Source organism: Monodon monoceros, unplaced genomic scaffold, assembly GCF_005190385.1.
Source record: "Monodon monoceros isolate NGI ecotype Baffin Bay Population unplaced genomic scaffold, NGI_Narwhal_1 Super_Scaffold_1, whole genome shotgun sequence".
Classification (NCBI taxonomy): domain Eukaryota; kingdom Metazoa; phylum Chordata; class Mammalia; order Artiodactyla; family Monodontidae; genus Monodon; species Monodon monoceros.
Genome location: NW_021703765.1, coordinates 56,473,041 through 56,494,660, shown reverse-complemented (window position 1 = coordinate 56,494,660; position 21,620 = coordinate 56,473,041). Strand labels below are relative to the sequence as shown.

General features: G+C 40.1%; 1 protein-coding gene across 1 annotated transcript in view; it reads right to left on the bottom strand.

Moving 5' to 3' along the window:
* Positions 1 to 21,620, bottom strand: part of PTPRM (protein tyrosine phosphatase receptor type M) — a 753,002-nt gene that overhangs the window by 425,930 nt on the left and 305,452 nt on the right. Inside the window, exon 5 of the mRNA XM_029226979.1 lies at positions 20,914 to 21,029. Coding sequence (XP_029082812.1) covers positions 20,914 to 21,029 — 116 coding nt within the window. The remainder of the gene's footprint in view (positions 1 to 20,913; positions 21,030 to 21,620) is intronic.

The following is a 21,620-nucleotide window of genomic DNA, read 5'->3' as shown; positions in this document are numbered from 1 at the left end:
TAAGAAAACCTCTGTGTTGGATTCATATATATGTTGAGAGGAGCTTTACTTCATAGCTGTTGACTTCGTGCCACAAATTTATCCTTTAAAATAAACAGCTTCAAACTAACAGCGTTACAGAACTCCAATGAGTCACATGAACTCTCAGGAATGGGACTCTTTTTTAAGCCCATGTATTTAATCACACAGAAAGTTAGATTCAGCTTCTTCAAGAGAAACAGTATATAGAAAGGAGAAAAGTGCTAGCTAGCAATCATTTTAGCTTAGAATCCATATGCTATCATAAATCTTGCTTCAATCTGCAGGTATTTTCTATTACATCATTCACATGTACGTGGATCCAAGCATTCATTCAACCCACACTTAGTAAACATCTTTTATGAGGCAGGCACTCTACATACACAGGGAGCATGGGGTTAAGAGAATCATCCCTTACCTAATTGAATCCATAGTCTGGTTAGAAAAACAGACAGGTAAGGCACTAATTACACTACAGACCGAGGAACTGCCTGACACAGTAAACCCAGGAAAAAGAGCCTCCTCACCAGCGAGGGGGGTGAGGGCTGGCTTTCTAGAAAGCATGACTTGAGGCCATAACTGGGGATGCACAGGACTTTCTCAGGCAGTGAAGGAGGAAAAATGGAGCCAGTAATTGAGAAGAGCTCTGTAAAAGTCAACAGCCAAGACAGCTGAACTGTGGGGTGGTAGGTTTATTCTATTCCACTAGAACACAACGTGCTCCTGGAATGGCAGGTAATGAGGCTGGAATGGTAGAGCCCACACCCAGGAATAGGACCTGTGGAGGGTTACAGCTTATCCTGATGCCAGGAACACAAGGATTTTTGGCAAAAGGGTGACGTGAGCACATCTGTGGGTACAGTAATGGCCCAAAGCAAGGAGTGTGGAAGCCCAACTGATGTCAAGGAAACTGGCTGTATTTTCTGCAAAAATCATAGTAACACATGACAAAAGGAGGGATGAGAGACAGGAAGGGAGGGATTCTAAAGCTATTTAGGAAATATAATCTATAAAAGTGGGTTACCATATGATCCAGCAATCCCACTCCTGGGCATATACCTGGAGAAAACCATAATTTGAAAAGATACATGCTCCCCAATGATCATAGCAGCATTATATACAATAGCCAGGACATGGAAGCAACCTAAACGTCCATCGACAGACGAATGGATAAAAAAGATGTGGTACATATATACAATGGAATACTACTCAGCCATAAAAAAGATAGAAATAATGCCGTTTGCAGCAACATGGATGGACCTAGAGATTATCACACTAAGTGAAGTAAGCCGGACAGAGAAAGACAAATACCATATTATATCACTCATACGTGGAATCTAAAAAACAACACAAATGAACTTATTTATAAAACAGAAACAGACTCGTAGACATAGAAAACAAACTTACGGTTACTAAAGGGGAAAGGTCAGGGGAGGGATAAATTAGGAGGTTGGGATTAACATACACACACTACTATATATAAAACAGATAATCAACAAGGACCTACTGTATAGCACAGGGAACTCTACTCAATACTGTGTAAAAACCTATATGGGAAAAGAATCTGAAAAATAATGGATATATATACTGAATCACTTTGCTGTACACCCGAAACTAACACAACATTGTAAATCAACTATACCCTAATATAAAATAAAAATTAAATAAAAAAGAAAGAAATTTTTTAAAAGTGGGTTACACTGCAGTACCATCTTTCTCTTCTAGTAGATTATAAGTTCCTCAAGGTCATGAAACAGATGTATTCATTTTGTGGACATGGGTGCACAGGGAATAGAGCTCAATTAATATTTGCTGACTCTAGGAGTCATAGTGTCAGTGGAAAAAAGTTCCATAGGTGGGAAAGAAATGTGAGATTGTTATATTAACAGACTTATACCTGATCCTTACAACTGGACAGTGAATCTTTATTTACAAGGAATACCAACAGGGAAAAATAAAAGGATATTTTAGAGGATCTGTGTGCCCCTCTGTCAGCAACACTGCCCAGTCATTGTAATCGTAGTAGGCAAAATAGCGGTCCCCAAAGATGTCTACTCCCTGGTCACCAGAACCTGGGAGTTTGCAGATGAGATTAAAATAAGGATCTATGGTATAAATGGAGGTATTTTGTAAAGTAACCTTGAAACTGTAATTTGACATGTGTTTGGTCAGGTTGTGTCACGTTTAATTTGGTTTTCTTTCTATTCTCTTTTCATTTGAAAACTATGTTAGCAATAATTAATTCAATAATTACCACATTCTGCCATTAAAGGATATATTAGCACCATCAAAAAATAATAATAAAAAAATAAGGATCTAGAGATGGTAATATTATGCCTGATTATCCAGGTGGGCCCAATGTAATGATAAGGTAGGAGAAAGTAGGAAGGTCAGATGCAGAAGGAGATGTGACCAGAGAAGCAAGTGCTTTGAAGACTGAGGAAGGGACCATGAGCCACGAAATGCAGGAAGCTTCTGGAAGCTGCAGAAACAAAGGACAGATTCTCCCCTACAGCTTCCAGAAGGAGCCAGCCCTGCCATCACCTTATTTCAGGACTTCTGACCTCCAGAACAGTGAGATAATGAAGCCACTAAGTTTGTGGTAACTTGTTACAGCAGCAATAGGACAGTAATACAATGAATATCAGGATATTGAAAACTCCTGTGGCTTTTCAGAGATGCGCAATCGTCATGAATACTGATTTGTCAGAGTTACACAGCAAATCTTTAAGGCCAGTTTAGGTCTTATGGGCTAGCAACAGTTCTATTCAAAAGCTGTCACTGTAGCCAAAATAAAATAACAAAGTTGGAGGACTCACACTTCTCAACTTCAAAACTTACTACAAAGCTACTGTAATCAAAACACAGTGTGGTACTAGCATAAGGACAGACATAGACCAATGGAATAGGATAGAGAACCCAGAAATAGACCTCACAGGTCTGGTCAGTGGATTTTTGACATGGGTGCCAAGACCATTCAATGCGGAAATGATACTTTTTTCAACAAATGGTGCTGGTAAAACCGGACATCCATGTGCAAAACAATGAACTTGGCTTTCATTTTATACAAAATTAAATCAAATGATCAAATACCTAAAATTAAGAGCTAAAAGTATAAATCTCTCAGAAGAAAACATAGGGGGAAATCTTCATGATCCTAGATTTGGAATTGATTTCTTAAATACAATGCCAAAATCACAGGCAACAAAAGAAAAAATAGGTAAACTTGATTTCATCAAAATACAAACTTTTGTGCGTCAAAGGACACTACCAAGAGAGTAAAAATACAACAACAGAATGAGAGAAAATATTTACAAATAATTTATCTCATAAGGGATTAATATCCTGAATACATAAAGAAGCTCTACAACTCAGCAAAACAACAGCAACAAAAACCAAACAATCCAATTTTAAAATGTGCAAAGGACTTAAATAGACATTTTCCCCAAAGAAGATACAGAAATGACCAATAAGCACATGAAAAGATGCTCAACATCATTAGCCATTAGGGAAATGCAAATCAAGACCACAATGAGATATCACTTCATACCCAGTAGAATGGCAATTATACCAAAAAAAAAAAAAAAAAAAAAAAGAAAGAAAGAAAGAAAGAGAAAAGAAAAGAAAAAGAACAAGCATTGGCAAGGTTTAGTTTACTTTTTGTTACAGATCATTTTAATTTAAATAAAATTTGAAATAGTGGTTTTACATATATAATATATGATATTATATATATGATATATATACATATATGATATAATATATTATATATATGATATATAGATAATATATGATATATATGATAATATATATATATGATCTCTTCATTTAAATTTCTTGTGATATCTGTAGAATTTTTCATAGCATTAGATAATTTCAAAAACATGCTTTTTAATGTTTTCCACTGTATGGCTGTAGCCATTATTTATATAAGTAGTTCTCTATTGCTACACATTTAAATTATTTATATTTGTCACTATTATAAATGATCTTAGGACAATCCCTATTTCCTAAAATTATTAGGTCAAAAGGGAATAAAAATTTTAAAGTTTTTTTTTTTTTTGGATGAATAACCTAAAATTCTCTATAGAGAGTTATTATCCATTTATAAGAATTGTGTGTTTTGGACTTCTCTGGTGGCACAGTGGTTAAGAATCCGCCTGCCAATGCAGGGGACACGGGTTCAAGCCCTGGTCCAGGGAGATCCCATGTACCGTGGAGCAACTAAGACCGTGTGCCACAACTACCTAGTCTGTGCTCTAGAGCCCACGAGCCACAACTACTGAGCCCGTGTGCCCCAACTGCTGAAGCCCACGTGCCTAGAGCCCATGCTCCACAACAAGAGAAGCCACTGCAATAAGAAGCCTGCACACTGCAACAAAGAGTAGCCCCCGCTCGCTGCAACTAGAGAAAGCCCGCGGGCAGCAACAAAGACCCAAGGCAGCCAAAAAAATAAATAATAAATAAATAAATAAAACCTTCCTTTAAAAAAAAAATTGTGTTTTTTAATGGGAATTCAAATGGCTCCTAAAATCAAGTTATTTTCCAACTCCTTTTAAATACTACAAACAGATCAAACAGGACAGGGAATTGGCCTAAATCACTGACCTTTTCTTATTAATATTTCCAATACAATAGGGGGAAAAATCAGCTTATCTTGGGTAAAAGATCAAATATTCAGAAGAATATTTATATTTCTGTGGTACTGCATGCCTTTTATGGTACAAATTCATTTATTCTCTTAATCGATAGCACCCTTTTTTTTTTTTTTTTTTTTTCCGGTACGCGGGCCTCTCACTGTTGTGGCCTCTCCCGTTGCGGAGCACAGGCTCCGGATGCGCAGGCTCAGCGGCCATGGCTCTCGGGCCCAGCCGCTCCACGGCATGTGGGATCTTCCCGGACCGGGGCACGAACCCGTATCCCCTGCATCGGCAGGCGGACTCTCAACCACTGCGCCACCAGGGAATCCCTCGATAGCACTTTTAAACTAAAATAAATCCCATTTTTAATATTTTGAAGAATGATAAATTCCCTATAATATTATGAGATGCTGTGTAACTCTGACCTCTTTCTATCAGGCAAGGATGCTCCTTGAGACTCACATCTTCAGTATCCATAAGTGGATATTCCCAAAAATGGAAAATACCAACCAAACTAAGTAAGATTAAGTGTGCTTAAGATAATTTAACTGAAGAGCATGCAGCACTACTAAAATGTATATTTAGAATTAGGGACGCATGGCAAAATTTAAATATCTATAAGATTCATTACTCAGATTGACTCATTTAAATTTGTGGCATCACCAGGAATTTCATGCAAGTCGAAAATCCCACTTGGAAAACGTGAGCAGAATAGCTGCCTGAAGACTGTCGACCACTGAGGCCACATGTAAGGGGAATGAGATGAGCAGAGAAACAAATCAGGGAAGTCTGTGGAAGGCGGGAGGGAGAGGCAGGGAGATGGAGAGAACAAAAGGAAGAGGAAGAAGTGAGACCCGCAGAGAAAGAAGGGGCGATGCCAGTGCCAGATGGAAAGTGACAGGACAGGAGAGGAGGGGGCGCCCCAAGGAAAGGACCAAAGACCATGGGGACAGGGACGGGGGGAGGATTAAAACGAGAACAGATCATGTGCCCAAACGCCAGAGAAAGATGCGCTTCTGAGGGCCATATTCATTCTTTCCCTTTGAAATCCTGGCATTCACACTTTAATCCTGGTCTTGTTTCCTGAGGCTGAATACATTCAGCAGGTCCAACAGCACCTGTCGGTTCTGTATTAGCCCAGTTCTCAGATCACGTGCGTCAAGATGATTGGTTTAAGATGTGTCATATATATACAATGGAATATTACTCAGCCATAGAAAAAGTGAAATAATGCCATCTGCAGCAACACGGATGGACCTGGAGATGATCACACTGAGTGAAGTGAGTCAGGCAGAGAAAGGCAAATATCATATGATATCACTTATATGTGGAATCTAAAAAAAGGATACAAATGAACTTAGTCACAAAATGGAAATAGACCCACAGAAAGAGAAAACAAATTTATGTTACCAAAGGGGAAAGGTGGTGGGGGAGAGATAAATTAGGAATTTGGAAGTAATATATACACACTATTATATAAAAAAGAGATAACCATCAAGGACCTATTGTATAGCACAAGGAACTATACTCACTATTTTGTAATAACCTATAAAGGAAAAGAATCTGAAAGAGAATGGATATATATATATATATATATATATATATATCCATTTTTTAAAACATCTTTATCGGAGTATAATTGCTTTACAATGGTGTGTTAGTTTCTGCTTTATAACAAAGTGAATCAGCTATACATATACATATGCCCCCATATCTCCTCCGTCTTGTGTAATACTGAAAGGGATTTAGGCACTGGATAGGTAACTGAACAGACTGATTTTTAAGATGCCTTTTGGTCCCCAGATACTCTTCCTTAGGTCAGAATTCAACAGGGAAGGCAGGGAACCATGGCTGGCCCATTTTCTCTGATGCTGGACGATGTGAAAGGGCTGAGTCCCTCTCCCTGTCTGCCTCTCCCCATGACAGGGAGGACCAGACATAACAATGTGTTCAGAACCTGGGGTACCCCTGAGCAGCGAGGAAACTATGGGGAGGCTGTTATTCCCGCAAAACAAAATGATGAAAATGTCCACTGGATAGAGACAGCACCTTTGTCAGGCAGTTTTCTCTCAATTTCACAGAGTTAGAAGAGGCGGCCCTGACAAGGACTGGTGAGCTGGTTCTTAATAGCATTACAGCAGGACAATGAGGCATCACCAAGGATGGGACTGCGATTGTTCTTTAGAATATGAGTTTCCCCGTAAGAGAGGCTCCGAGTCCTCAGGACAAAACCCCCGGTTCCAGGCAGAGCTCGGCACCAGGTGTCCAGGTGTTAAAGAAACTGCTGACCCATCTTTTGTCAACTTAATTAGACAACCATAACGGCCAAATCTGCAAGGAAACGATCTTAATGGGTTAAATGCAGCTTTTTAGAAAAGCAAGAGCATCTTCAAACACGCATGCATTTCAATTTGAGCAAGCCTGAAAAAAGTCCTGATAGTTATTTAAATTAGACTTCCAACCTTCTTTCTGCCTGGACTAACTCTAGGACTTCTAAATGAGCAGTAATTTGCCAGCAGAAAAGATACACATTAAGTCTTTCAGAAAGAGTTTTGCAATAATCAGAGCAATGATTGAAAGAAATTGAGGTCTGGGCAGTTAGCAGCGCTGGGAGCAAATTAATCCCATTTTGGAGCCACTCTGAGTGCAGGGGCCAAGAGAAGATACAGGAGAGCCGTTCGCCCCTCCTTAGCCATACGGGTGGGGATTAAACCGCACTTTCATTTCTTTAATAGAGAAAATAGTCCGTCTCGCTCCACTTTCAAATATGCCCATTTGTAAGATACCGGTTGAAATTCTTGCCAATGGGATCACTAATAGTATCAGCAGAGCCAGGAATAATTTTGTTTAAAACATTTCCTGTAATCTAAATCCAATAATAATTGAATACCTCAACAAATCTACTTTCTGGAGCCCATGTATTTTTTAATTTTAATAACTCAGATGGTACTGACCTTTGATTTCTATCCCATAACCAAGCTAACACAAATATTTATCAACTTGGAATACTGAACCAGAAGTTCTTACTTATGTTATCATATACTGTCAATATCTATTGACACGTATTCTTCAACTGGCTAATGGGTATACAGATAGCCAAAGTAACATATTATTCGAACATATGATAGTCTTATAGGCATATTCAAGTAAAGAATTTGATTACAAAAATTTAGAACCTCATTCTGATATTTAGACATAGTTAAATATATGTTTACAATGCATGAATAATATTTAACAACCTGTGTTTAAATTTTATTTAAAAGTTCATCCAAATAATGTAGGATATATATAATGAATGCAGTAATTAGAAATACCAAAAAAAGAAATACCAAAGAAATTAGAAGTTCTTTAGTCTTAAAATCTGTTGACGAGACTAATCTAGCCACATCAAACTAAGGAACCTGATGCTGACTGACATTTCCTGTTGGGTTAAAGGTTTGGGTCTGCAAGGCTAGGACTTGACCCTGTTTACTTCAAAACTGTGATAACAGCACTTGACCATGAGGAAGATGGCAGAACCTACCGAGTTGTCCATAATCTAAGAGGCAAGGCTAGTTAAACATAAACAAGGCTAAGAACGTCACTTTTCCCCAATCAATATGCCTTAAAACATACAACTCTTTTCTGAAAACATAGTTGAAAGAAGATAAAGGCGCAAGATAAAGGTTAAAAGCCCTGTAGTTCTGAATTTGAATTGTTAATACGATCTCAGGACAGGCTTTATTCTTAAATGTGTGTACGTGTGCATACGTATATATCCCAGCTCCATAGGATGGGAAGATCCAGAAACAATAATGAGTAGGAATAAGCAACTCTGTGATCCGATTGTAAGTTCTAATTACCAGTTCCCCCTGAAAAAGAACCAGCGCTCCTTGGAGAAACGGCCAATTCTAGGTCATTAAGGTGGAAAATACAAGCCTGGAACATACGGTTACACCACAAAGCAAGAAAGCCATCGAGATGGTCCAGGTCAGGTAAACCCCACTGTTTAGGGGTGGAAGATCTGAGCAGCAATAAAGATAATAAGTGCGATGGATCGAAACTCATCAAATGTGTTTATATCCACAGGTTGATGATGACAATGATGACATCAATGACAACAATACTAAATAACCCCTTTGGTCACTTGTGAACTACCAGTGAACTACCTCACTATTTTTGACAATTTGCTTAAAAGGACAAAAATATCAAGTATCAATACCACCTTCCCTTTACGATTTATATACCAGGATACCCAAATGGTTGATAATGGGAGAGCTCTTTTCTTTTCAGAAGTATTCTAGTGACTAAACAAAGAAGGACTGAGAATGGGGCAGTTCTGCAACCCTGAATGAATTAATGACCCTAGGAATGATCATCAGTGGCTGATAACATCACAAAAGGAGACATAATTTGCAAGAAACACAGCAGTCAGAACACGTTAAATGACGCTACCATAGGGCAATAAGCAAAACTCAAAACACGGGAGGACTGTGCAGGACAAACCCACTTTCCACAACAATAACAACCATCACAAATGGAGGGAAATGAACAGGGAGCCTAAAGATAAAAAGGACTTAAGACACTCACCACCCAATTGCAAAGTGTGAACTTTACTGCAATCACAAATGAAACAACTGCTAAAAGAAATAACGTTACAAGACAGCCAAGGATACATGAACACTGTTTTCGCAGGGCATACACGGTGATTATTCTATTTTTTTTTAAAGAGCTCTTATCTTTTAGAGCAGGGGTTTGAGGCTAAGTCCATCCTGCCACCTGTTTTGTACCGCTCGCAAGCTCAGAATGTTTTTTACATTTTTTAAATGATTGAAAAAAATCGAAAGAAGAATAGTATTTTGTGACAATGAAAATACATGAAAGTCAAATTTCAGTCTCCATACATAAAGCTGTATGGAAAACAGCCACATTCATCCAGTTTTGTGTTGTCTGTGGCTGCTTTCCTGCTACAATGGCAGAGATGAAGAGCTATAACTAAGACCCTGTGCCCTACAAAATTTACTATCTGGCCCTTCGCAAAAAAAGTTTGCCGACTCCTGTTTTAGAAAACATTTACAAGTTACATGATATGATGACTAGGACTGCTTCAAAATCATCAGAGGGGAGCAGGTGGACACACAGAGGAAGTAACTTGTCACATATTGTTGGTTTTGAAGTCGGATGCTGGGTATATTGAGTTCATGACATCATTCTGTCTACCTCTGTATACATTTATAATTTCTATAATAAAAATAAAAATAGGAGTTTGGGATGAATATATACACACTACTCTCTATGAAATAGATAAACAACAAGGACTTACTGTGTAGCACAGAGAACTATATTCAGTATTTAAAAAGAAAAGAAAAAATATAAATAAAGAAAATAATTCTAAGAAGCAATTAGAAGGAAATCTCTCGTTTTTGTATTTTTGAACGACTACTTTAACCATCATAATTTCCCCAGGAAAAATAGATGGTTTTGCTGCCGGCTTATAAATACTCCAAAGCTATAGGAATCAAAGAACCATTTTGTCCAGGTGTCATTCACCTCCTGCAAAAGCATCAAGTCACTATATTGTAAAGATGCCACCACAGTAGAAGAAAAAATGCAATTTGGGAAAGGGGAGCAATATGCCAGGGGTAGCAGCCCCAAGCTGTAGCACCATCTGAATAACTATTATAATAATCGCACAGCCAGACATGGAAGGTGTATACTACACTATTCTTAATGAAAGCAATCATCAGCTTCTAAACCTTCAGGATAAACAGAAACTCCATTAGTCTGTCACTTGCCCTTTGTGCTTAGTGGACAGCACTTCTTATCACAGGAAAAACATAATTTTCTTTTTCTTTTTTTTGCGGTACGCAGGCCCCTCACTGTTGTGGCCTCTCCCGTTGCGGGGCACAGGCTCTGGATGCACAGGCTCGGCGGCCGTGGCTCACAGGCCCAGCCGCTCCGTGGCATGTGGGATCTTCCCGGACTGGGACACGAACCCGTGTCCCCTGCATCGGCAGGCGGACTCTCAACCACTGCGCCACCAGGGAAGCCCTCTTTTTTTTAAAATAAATTTATTTATTTACTTATTTATCTATCTATCTATCTATCTTTGGCTGTACTGGGTCCTCGTTGCTGCACGCGGGCTTTCTCTCGTTGCGGCGAACGGGGGCTACTCTTCGTTGCGGTGCGCGGGCTTCTCATTGCGGTGGCTTCTCTTGTTGCGGAGCACAGGCTCTAGGCATGCGGGCTTCAGCAGTTGTAGCACACGGGCTCAGTAGTCGTGGCTCACGGGCCTTAGAGCGCAGGCTCAATAGTTGTGGTGCACGGGCTTAGTTGCTCCGCGGCATGTGGGATCTTCCTGGACCAGGGCTCAAGCCTGTGTCCCCTGCATTGGCAGGTGGATTCTTAACCACTGCGCTACTAGGGAAGTCCAAACATAATTTTCTTACACTTGGACAATAGCCAATTCCCTTTGCTTTGAACAAAGGGAATGAAGGGTTGCTTTTTTATATGTAGGAGAGATACAGAAGAGAATGATGACCTGCTTTATAATTTCAAAGTTCATCCTCTATAGGAACCACTTGACTGCCACCGTGTGCCTGTCTCAGAGGTCTCTGGCCTTATCCCAAACAGGGTCCCTCTAGGACTACAAGCGGCATGCTTTGTTTTCCATTCCATTTCTCTGGTCCTAAAGACATTTTTGAAATCAAAACCCATCAAAAATTGTCGTGTTTCTTCCCTCTCTCTTTTCTAGGTACATAATTCCAGGTTACCAGACTGAAAATCTCCTAGAACTTTCAAGGTTACCTAAAGCAGATATGTTTACCTCCTAGCTAAAACATTTTCCATTTTTTCTCTTCCCCTTCCAAAAAGAAGAGACAGAAGGGGAAAAAACCAGAGATTCTAACAGTGTCCAAACTCTCCAGGACCCTCACTCCAAGGCCTGCATCACTAACAGGAGACAGAAGAGACAGTGTTTAGTATTCTCAGCCCTCAACCACGGGACTTCCAGAGCAGGGCTTTCTCCACCTTCCCTTCTCGTGACACAGCTGCAGATTCTTGGAAGCAAGAGAAACAAATGAACCTTTTGATGAATATGAGAAAAAAAACAGAACAAGTGCTTTTACAGGACGCGTGGTTCTTGGGTCCAAAGCAAGCAGTCCTTAAGGCTAGCAGTTGATGCCTTTCTCTTCTGTCCTCCAAAATGAACCATCTTGACCTGCAGTTTTCACAGTACAGTTCCACAGCCTGGCCCAGAGGCCTTCAGATTGCAGTGGAGGAAAACGCTCCAGCTGCTCCTGCTGCATCCTCCTCAAAGCACCAGCTGTTTATACCTTTTTTGACTGAGACAGGTAATACCACAGAGTAAAATTCATTAATTAATTTCTCTCAGAATCCCCTTAGATATGCGCTACTCTTTCATCCATGTAAAATAAATCTTTAAATGAAGGTAATCCCAAATCATGTAAGTTAAAAGATACGGTGTATGCTTTCAAGGCTGCTGGTGGTTTCAGGCTGAATGTTCAACAGTATGTCATATATGTGGATATTTAACTGACTAAATAATGGATGTGATTGCAACCACTCAAAATTTTAAGGAGCCAGTGGTCCCTATAGCAACTGAAGACAGTCCTCTTTGTGTCTTCCTGGTATTTTCTTTTTAAAATTTATTTATTTTATTTACGTTTATTTTTTGCCTGCATTGGGTCTTCATTGCTGTGCACGGGCTTTCTCTAGTTGTGGCGAGCAGGGGCTACTCTTTGTTGTGGTGTACAGGCTTCTCATTGTGGTGGCTTCTTTTGTTGTGGAGCATAGGCTCTGGGTGCGTGGGCTTCAGTAGTTGTGGCTCACAGGCTCAGTAGTTGTGGCACACGGGCTTAGTTGTTCCACAGTATGTGGGATCTTCCCAGACCAGGGCTCGAACCCGTGTCCCCAGCATTGGCAGGCGGATTCTTAACCACTGCGCCACCAGGGAAGCCCCCGGTGTTTTCTATGACAGTAAGTGATGTTAAATTTATGCTTTGATATATAGGGTCTAAAAACACCCATGTTAGGTTTGATAAGGGAGCCATAATTTTACTCCTTTTCAAATCATTTTATGGCTTTTATATATAATTACAAAATGGTTCTGATATACAGCTGTGATGTTTTTCCCACAGAATCTGTGAAGGAAACTAAAAATCACCGAGAAAGGTTGACCAAATATACACATTCCACAACACAGAAGCCAAGGCAATAGTACACGCACATGAATAAAATTTTCATTTTAAATGTCAATAAAAGGTATCACTTGAATCACTATATGATGTTTATGAATCCATGAAGAAATGTTTGGGTCTTTGTGCTATGCGAGAGGCATTACAGTTAAGGACATAGAGTCTAGACTTAGATGGCTTGGTTCAAAACCCAGACCTTGTTACTAGCAATGTGCAAATGGAAAAACCACTGAAACTTCCTGAGGCCCATTTTCTTCTTCCATAAATGGGCACATAAAAGAGTTCTCCTTGGGATCAGTTAAGGGAAAAAATGGCTAAACACACCCTACCAGGGTACTCAGCAAACAGTGGGACTCAGCAAAAGGAGTTATAATTATTTTATTTCAAACACATCTGTTGAAGCTATTAATGTAAATATTATTAATACAATGTACATATTCATTAATGAACCAAATTATACAGGTCAGAGGAGCTATGAGAATCATTTTAAGTTACCAGAATCTCAGGATTTTCCTTTTTCTCTCAAAAAGGTCTAAAATTATCTGAGCTCAGAAAAGCAATGTGAGAAACTTATTAGACTGGTGAAAATGCTTTTTTCACCATTGTATAGGTCATACCCAGTTAAGAGGAATGATATAGCAAACTCTCAGTAGAAAACAACACCACTTGGCCAGTAACTAAAAAAAAAAAATTAATCCCAAGTGAATATAATTTTTCAAAGAGCAAGCTTCCCAAATTAAAAGCTCATATTGAATTATATTCCATACCAAAAAAATGAGTGGGTGGGGTTATTCATCAATTACTATGACACAGGTCTGCTGTCATGGTGAGAACTCAAGAGGACCAGCTTTATTAGACCTATATTTCTATTACCATTTACTGAGGTCCAATGGCAAGAATTTTTTTTTGAAGGGGGGAATTAAAGAACAAAAATTTACAATAGAGAATTTAAAAAGCCTAGGGAAAGGTTACAAGAAATGAAGGAAAAGTGATGATGTATTGATCACATTTTCTTCTAAAATTATTCAAACTCTGCATGATACTTGCTGTATGTTCTGAAACAGCAGAAAAGACACCACCAGATTCTATCCATCCCTCTTCTCATCAAACACCATCCCTCTGAAGATGAACCACAGACCTAAAAGAAGCATTCCAAAAAGACAGTTTGTGCCTGTTTTCCTGGTCCAACTATGTACCTTTGGGACTCACCTGCAGGAGACACCTGGTCGTTCAGGCATCTGTAAGCCATGAGCCATGAGCAGGTTTACTGAAGATTTGTTATGTGACAGGTACCCTTCTAGGTGCTGGGTTGCACCAGTGTTTTTAAGAGCGTACTTCAGAGTAATGTCATCTGATTTCCTTTTCTATTTCTGTGAATTGATGCACGTTATGAAGTCATTTTAAAATGCTATTCTGGTACCTTACTTCTAATAAACACCAAAGGATGTTTGCTAAAAGAAAACAACTCAAATTATATTCTGCTATAATGGTTCCAAGGTTAATGCAGATATTTTCATAGTAAATCTGAGAATATTTGGTTAAAAGGATAATATTTGAAATACAAGGTCACTCAGTGAAGAAAAATGTCCAGGTGACAAAACTTACTAATTTATACATAAGCAAAAATATTTTTACATATAATTGACTTTAACTAGCAAAACGGAATTATCTATAATAAATATAATAATTGGATAGATGACTGTGTTAAAGTTCTCTACCTCTACTGAGCTGGTTTTCTCATTAATAAAATGAGGAATTTAATTTGAAGATTGTTCCAAATTCAGAAGTTACATAATTTTGTGATTCTAAAAAGTGGGCCATTTAAAAATGATGGGGCCTCTAAGATCTGTTGAGAGAAAAGTATGATTTTCCAGCTTTCCTTCACCAGCTTCTATTCACCCAACAGGCACGTTTCAATCCCAGGTTTTATCAAAGCCTCCGTCTGTCTACCTTTGAAAAGGCATCTCCACTGTCCTTGTTTTCTGCCATTTGTCCTGAGGGCTGAAGCGCCTTCATTTCCACCCACTTCTGAGTTTGATGTGGTAGCTGAGTGCTGTAGATTAAATGTTTGCATCCCCGCCAGATTCATATGATGAGACCTGCTCCCCACTGTGATTGTACTGGAGGTGGGGTTTTTGGAAGGTATTTAGGTTTAGATGTGGTCGTGGGAGTGGAGCCCCCATGACGGGATTAGGGCCCTTATAAGGGGATGAAGAGCCCAGAGGATGCAAGTGATGATGCAGCAAGAGGATGGCAGTCTGCAAACCGGGAGCTGGTCCTCTCCAAGAACATGCACGCTGGCCCGTGATCTTAGACTGCCAGCCTCCAGAACTGTGAGAAATAAATATTTGTTGTTTAAGCCCCTCAGTCTATGGCATTTTTGTTACAATGGCCCGAGCTGACTAAGATATGGAGTAAAAAGAGTAAGGAATTGGACTTCCTGGTGGTGCAGTGGTTGAGAATCCGCCTGCCGATGCAGGGGACACAGGTTCGAGCCCTGGTCTGGGAAGATCCCACATGCCGTGGAGCAACTAAGCCCATGAGACACAACTACTGAGCCTGTGCTCTAGAGCCCATGAGCCACAACTACTGAAGCCCTTGTGCCACAACTACTGAAGCCCACGCGCCTAGAGCCCATGCTCCACAACAAGAGAAGCCACCGCAATGAGAAGCCCACACACCACAACGAAGAAGAGCCCCTGCTCGCTGCAACTAGAGAAAGCCCGCGCAGCAACGAAGACCCAATGCAGCCAAAAATAAATAAATAAATAAGTAAATTTTATTTTTTAAAAAAAGAGTAAGGAATGGAAGAGCCTCTACAATGTATCAAAAATGAATTGAAGGGCAGAAATTACAAAAGTGCCCCAAACTGGACCAGATGCAGAAGAGGGCAAAGTGGGCTGTATTCCCTGGAAAAGAATGTGCACACACCATCTTCAGATTTACCGGCGTCAATATCAGCTTTGGTGATTCACTGAAAAGCTGAACGAGGCATTATAAATATTAATTCCCAAGAGAAACAAGCCTATGGCAGAGAATAAAATTTTAAATACTTCAGAAAGAAAAATAGTAATTGTAATACAATAATATGTGGCTTAAAGGGTCAATGACTGTATAAAAATGTGTAACTCACAAACTGCCCATCAGCAAATAACATTTAAGTATAAAAAAAGAACATCTAAAATTCTATTTTCTCTTCTCAGTATCTTAAATATAAACATACTCTTAAGATATTTCAAAATGTAGGCTCCACAGTGACCAGAAAGTTGATAATACCAAGAAATACATGGTCCTGTTTTGGGTGCTTGAATTGTTTTGCGAACACATTTCACTTGAGTGTCTCCCATGGTTACAGCCCAGTTGGACGCAAGGATCACCATATCTGATAGCACGTAGCAAGTATCCTCAGCAGATTCAATGCACATCAGTTTTTTACTACATAAAAATAGTTTGATAGATGCTGTCTTCCTCCTGCACACTGTCTGGAAGGTCTTTTAGATGCTTTGCAGCTACAATAATGGAGGTTCATGAGCTGTGTTTTATTTCCTTGTTCTGTAATCTAGAAAGACCAATTCCACATTGACAATAACCTGTGTGGCCCATGGATGAGATGGAGAAAATGGAAGCAGATGGGACACATCTGCTAACCATAAACATTTCTTCATTAGTGTCAACCTCAGATTTACGTGCGTTATGTGTTTGTGAAAGACTCTGACGTTGATCATATTTAATCTATATTTTTAAACAATCAAACCACTGGCCATTTTTCATAGACGTGGATCAAGATGTACATGTAATACAGATGGACTTTTTTGTTGTTGTTGCTGTCAAGCTGCCTCCTGGATGTAAATTACGTAATGTCAGTTACATCCAAATCCTTCTAACAAAGTAGTAAGGGCGTATTACCTATTCACCTAGCTCGGGATAGGAGAAGCCAGCACAGCAGAGTGGAATTAATCAGTGGTGAAGTAAAAGTGAAAAAACAGGGGTGTGCTATTCCCAGCTATGCCATTTCCCTTTTTGAACCTCGCCAATCCTGCACCTCAAAAGCCTCATCTATAAAAAAGAAGTACAAAACCATGGGATACACCATGAAACTCCACAAAGTGCCTACAGTAGGACTCAAAAGACTGTAATGCAAATGATTGTAAATGATCACGCTTCGCAGTATCAATGTTCCTCCAATAAAGAATGTATTATTTATTTCTAAATCTTGACTTACTATTGGGAAGATTCAAATGCTAGAAAAACCTAAACATTTTTTTATTCAGTTTTCTGCCTGAATCTTAGAATTATTTTGAGGATCCAAGGGAGTTCAGATGCAGGAAAGCTTTTTTTTTTTTTTTTTTTTGCGGTACGCGGGCCTCTCACTGCTGTGGCCTCTCCCGTTGCGGAGCACAGGCTCCGGATACGCAGGCTCAGCGGCCATGGCTCACGGGCCCAGCCGCTCTGCGGCATGTGGGATCTTCCCGGACCGGGGTATGAACCCGTGTCCCCTGCATCGGCAGGCGGACTCTCAACCACTGCGCCACCAGGGAAGCCCAGGAAAGCATTTTTGAAAGTGTTAGAACATTCAGGTAGGAAGGAAGAAAAGTCCGTATTCATACCTCCAAGACTAGAGAGGCCTGGTCTAGTTTTCCAGGTCTGCTTCTCCCCACAACTTGTAAAGAATTGCCTGAAGCAAAGGGCCAGGGCACAGGCAAGAGAGCAGAAGGACTCTGTGAAACCATCCCCTGTCACAAATCCCGATGCCTGCTGGAAACCATCTCACACAACACAGGTTAATAGAAGCCATCCTTGCAAGCGAAAGACCCTTGTCTTATTTCATCAGCTTCTAACGAAATAAACATCTCCCCCCAGAATGCCTATCTAAACAGAGGAAATAAATTATTGAACACTAAAACTATTCTAACATCACAAAGACTCACAAACCACATAGCAGGCTGAGTCCAGGACAAACTCGGTGTCACTTAGAATTTCAAAGTCATCCCAGTTCTGTCTTACCCTCAGTCCCTTCTTGACATGACCCTTCTTGAAAGCTGCAGGACAATAGGCAGTCATTGATGATAAGAAGGGCAAGAGAAGACGGGGTAATTGGCAAAGAGAGGCATTAATGGATTGACTGGGAAACAATCTATCAGCACTATGATTAAATTTAATAGAATGAAACAAGACAGACCTGGTAGGTGGGAAATTCAGCATGAGAGTCAGACTGAGGCTACCCCAGATCAGTTAAATCAGAATCCGGTGTAGACCACACTTTTTTTTAACTCTCCATGTGATTCTATAGTGGAATCAGCATTGGGAATTCTGCATTTAGACCTAATGCAGAATCTAATTCTGCAATTAGACCCTTTTTGCAAACTGGTAGCTAGCTTTCTCCCTACAGCATGATGGATTCTCTAAAACAAAGTCTCCCACTTCATAAGAGGAAGGAGTTAAAGATCCCAACCCCAAGGAGGTGCTCAAGTGTAAGCAGGACCCTCCCAAGGCCAGGATACTTACAAAAACAAAAAACGAAACTGTATTTTCAACTTGCCTGTAAATTCCTGCGAATGTCTAAGACTGGAGACAAAATCTTAGTCTTTTTATTGTAGTCTCTCACATAACATTAAAACAAATATCAGGGACAAAAAAAATACTTTCCACGAAAAATTAAGATTTCAGGAGATAAATCAAAGATGGCGAGGGTAGTTTCACTTTTTCATTATTTATTTTAAAAAATTTTGGGGGGGGGGGGCTTCCCTGGTGGCGCAGTGGTTGAGAGTCTGCCTACCGATGCAGGGGACATGGGTTCGTGCCCCGGTCCGGGAGGATCCCACATGCCGCGGAGTGGCTGGGACTGTGAGCCATGGCTGCTGAGCCTGCACGTCCGGAGCCTGTGCTCCGCAACGGGAGAGGCCACAACAGTGAGAGGCCTGCGTGCCGAAAAAAAAAAAAAAAAACAAACAGAAACAACAACAACAAAAATTTGGGGGGGGTATTTTCATTTTTAAAAGGAAGGTAAGGCATTGTGAAAAATGCCAATTAAAAACGTCTATCTCATCAATTACCATACATACATATGTAGCCAAACTTGATCAAATGTAATACGAAACAAGCACTAACTAAAAAAAGAATTCTCAAGCTCCAACATCAAGAAGCTAAAATAACTGGGACGTAGGATAAAAAAAAATTTGAATACCGAAGACCAGGGTCAAGCACATTTTTCACATGCTGCAAAAAGCTCTTAAAGTAGTGATTACAAAATTTTTAGAGCGAAGGAAACAGTAAAGATGAATTTGGACCTAGAGACTGTCATAGTGATTGAAGTAAGTCAGAGAGAGAAAGACAAATATATGATATCGCTAATACATGGAATCTAAAAAAATTGTACAGATGAACTTATTTACAAAACAGAAGTAGAGTTGTAGCTGTAGAAATCTTACGGTTACCAAGGGGGAAATGGGGGGGAGGGATAAACTGGGAGATTGGGATTGACATATACGCACTACTATATATAAAATAGATAACCAACAAGGACCTACTGTATAGCACAGGGAACTCTATTCAATACTCTGTAATGACCTATATGAGAAAAGAATCTAAAAAAGAGTGGATATATGTATATGAATAACTGAATCACTTTGCTATACAACTGAAACTAACACAACATTGTAAATCAACTATACACCAATACAAGCTAATTAAAAAAATAAAAGCACTCGGAAAAACAGAAAAAAAAGATGAATTTGGTACATACCATTTCAGTCCTCTGCACACATTCCTCTCTCCTGGCCTGGGGACTCTCTCATGGGGACAGTAGGATATGAGAAAAGAGAGTGACATCAGGGTAGAAGGTGGAGGATTGTGTGCAGAGGACCCCAAAGCATTTAAGAAGCCTCCTTCAGAATGTATTCCCCATTTGTCAACACATTGCTGAGTGATCTTGGGATAGCACATTTCGCTGTTTTTCATTTCCCCCAGAAATGGAGTTAGAAAAGTGACCACTGACTTCAGCTGTGATGATTAAAAGGAATACGGGATTTAAAAATAATAGAGTGTCAGGCAAATGCGACACATGACAATTGTTACTACATGGCAGAAGGAGACACATGATAGGTGGAGAGTGACATATATCAAGGAAAATTCGGCACGCGTGGAACAGAAGCCCAAGTGGAACGGAACAGGCGCAGAGAAGGGTTAGAACATAACGCAGCTCAGTTGCAAACTAAAATAAGTAAATAACCAACCAAACCAAAACAAAACCCACAATAGAATCTGTAAGGAAAGGGGGGTAAAATCAACACTAGTCAAGGTGGAGAACAAGCAGCCTATAGATCAATGCGCAACAAGAAGCAATAAGAATAAAATTGGAGAATTCTACGGGGGAAACCAAACCCAGAGTCTAAAGAAGTGGGGGGCGTGCTGGTTGGGGGGACAGGTCACGTACTCCTGCTCATTTGGTCAGAATTCCTGAAACCCTTGATCTGTCCATGAAACTACTGGCCGTGCAAAATACAGATGGTGGAGTTTGAAAGACAATAAAACGAGACACACAAGTTATGATGACCCTAAAAAAAAGTCTGCTTAAGTGCTCAAAGGTAAAAGGTGTGCTATTAATTTATAAGTTTAAGCTTATTGCTGCGGAAATGAAAATTACAGAAAGGCCTATAAACTAGTGTGTGTGTGTGTGTGTGTGTGTGTGTGCGCGCGCGCACGTATGCTTCTTTGGGTTTTTTTCCAGAGGAAGAGTGGGGGAAAGGTACTGTATTTTGGACTCCAACATACTGCTCCAAAAGTAATTTGGTAACCAGATCTTCCAAATGAGATGGCTAAGCAGAAGCAAAGGGAAAAACCAGAAATTCACAACAAAGTTTGTGGAGAACAACACTGAGCTTGTCTAGAGCTCTTTGTAATCTGGCTACTTACTGCGAAAGAAGGAAAAGAACTGGGGAAACTGCTCAGAGCATCCATCTCCCCTAGGGGCCTGACACTGACCTGATCTCTGGGGCGCTCCCCAGGGGACACGCACTCTGCCCGCTGGACTCTCTCTGAACCATGAAAGTGAGTTACCGTACCTGTAACCAGAGCCTGTCGCCGGCCACAGTCCTGCCGATGGCACTGCACTGGAAGGCGGCAAACTGGCCCGCGTTGACCTCCACGTTCTGAATCCGCAGGAAGTGAGGCGTTCTGGCTGCACAAAGAGAAAGAATTAAACAGGTTAAAAGTTGAGATCTGAACTCATAGGTGTCTTTTTTAATCTATCTGCAATTTCCGGCCTTTCCCTTTTGTTTACCTTTGAAGGAAAGAATGCCTTTGCTTCTAAGAGCTTTAAAGATTTCATTAGGATTGTAAAAGAGATTCTGGGAGGCTCTGGTGTGTTCTGCAACAGCCGGGCATTCTGGGATAGAACCAGGCCGAAAGGAGATACTTTACTGTCCCTGCTATGCAAATAATCATAGCTCAGCAGCCTTCTTGTAATAACAGACCTGTATTAATAAAGATTATACTGAGGCCTAATTGATGTTTTGAACAAAAACATATTAGATATTTATACTAGCAACATGAAAAGAACAGTAAGAAGTTAAATGCTGCTGCCAAGGAAACTTTTTAAGCCAAGTACAGAGCTGTGAGTAATATATATTTTAATACAACTCATTGGTATGCAGCATTACTCGTGTAATCTTCCCAGCTACCAAAAATACTATCCCCATAGACAGATTCTGTGAAATTACGTTGGGACTGCTATAGCACGGCGGTGTTGGTGGATCCGGATTTCCAATTC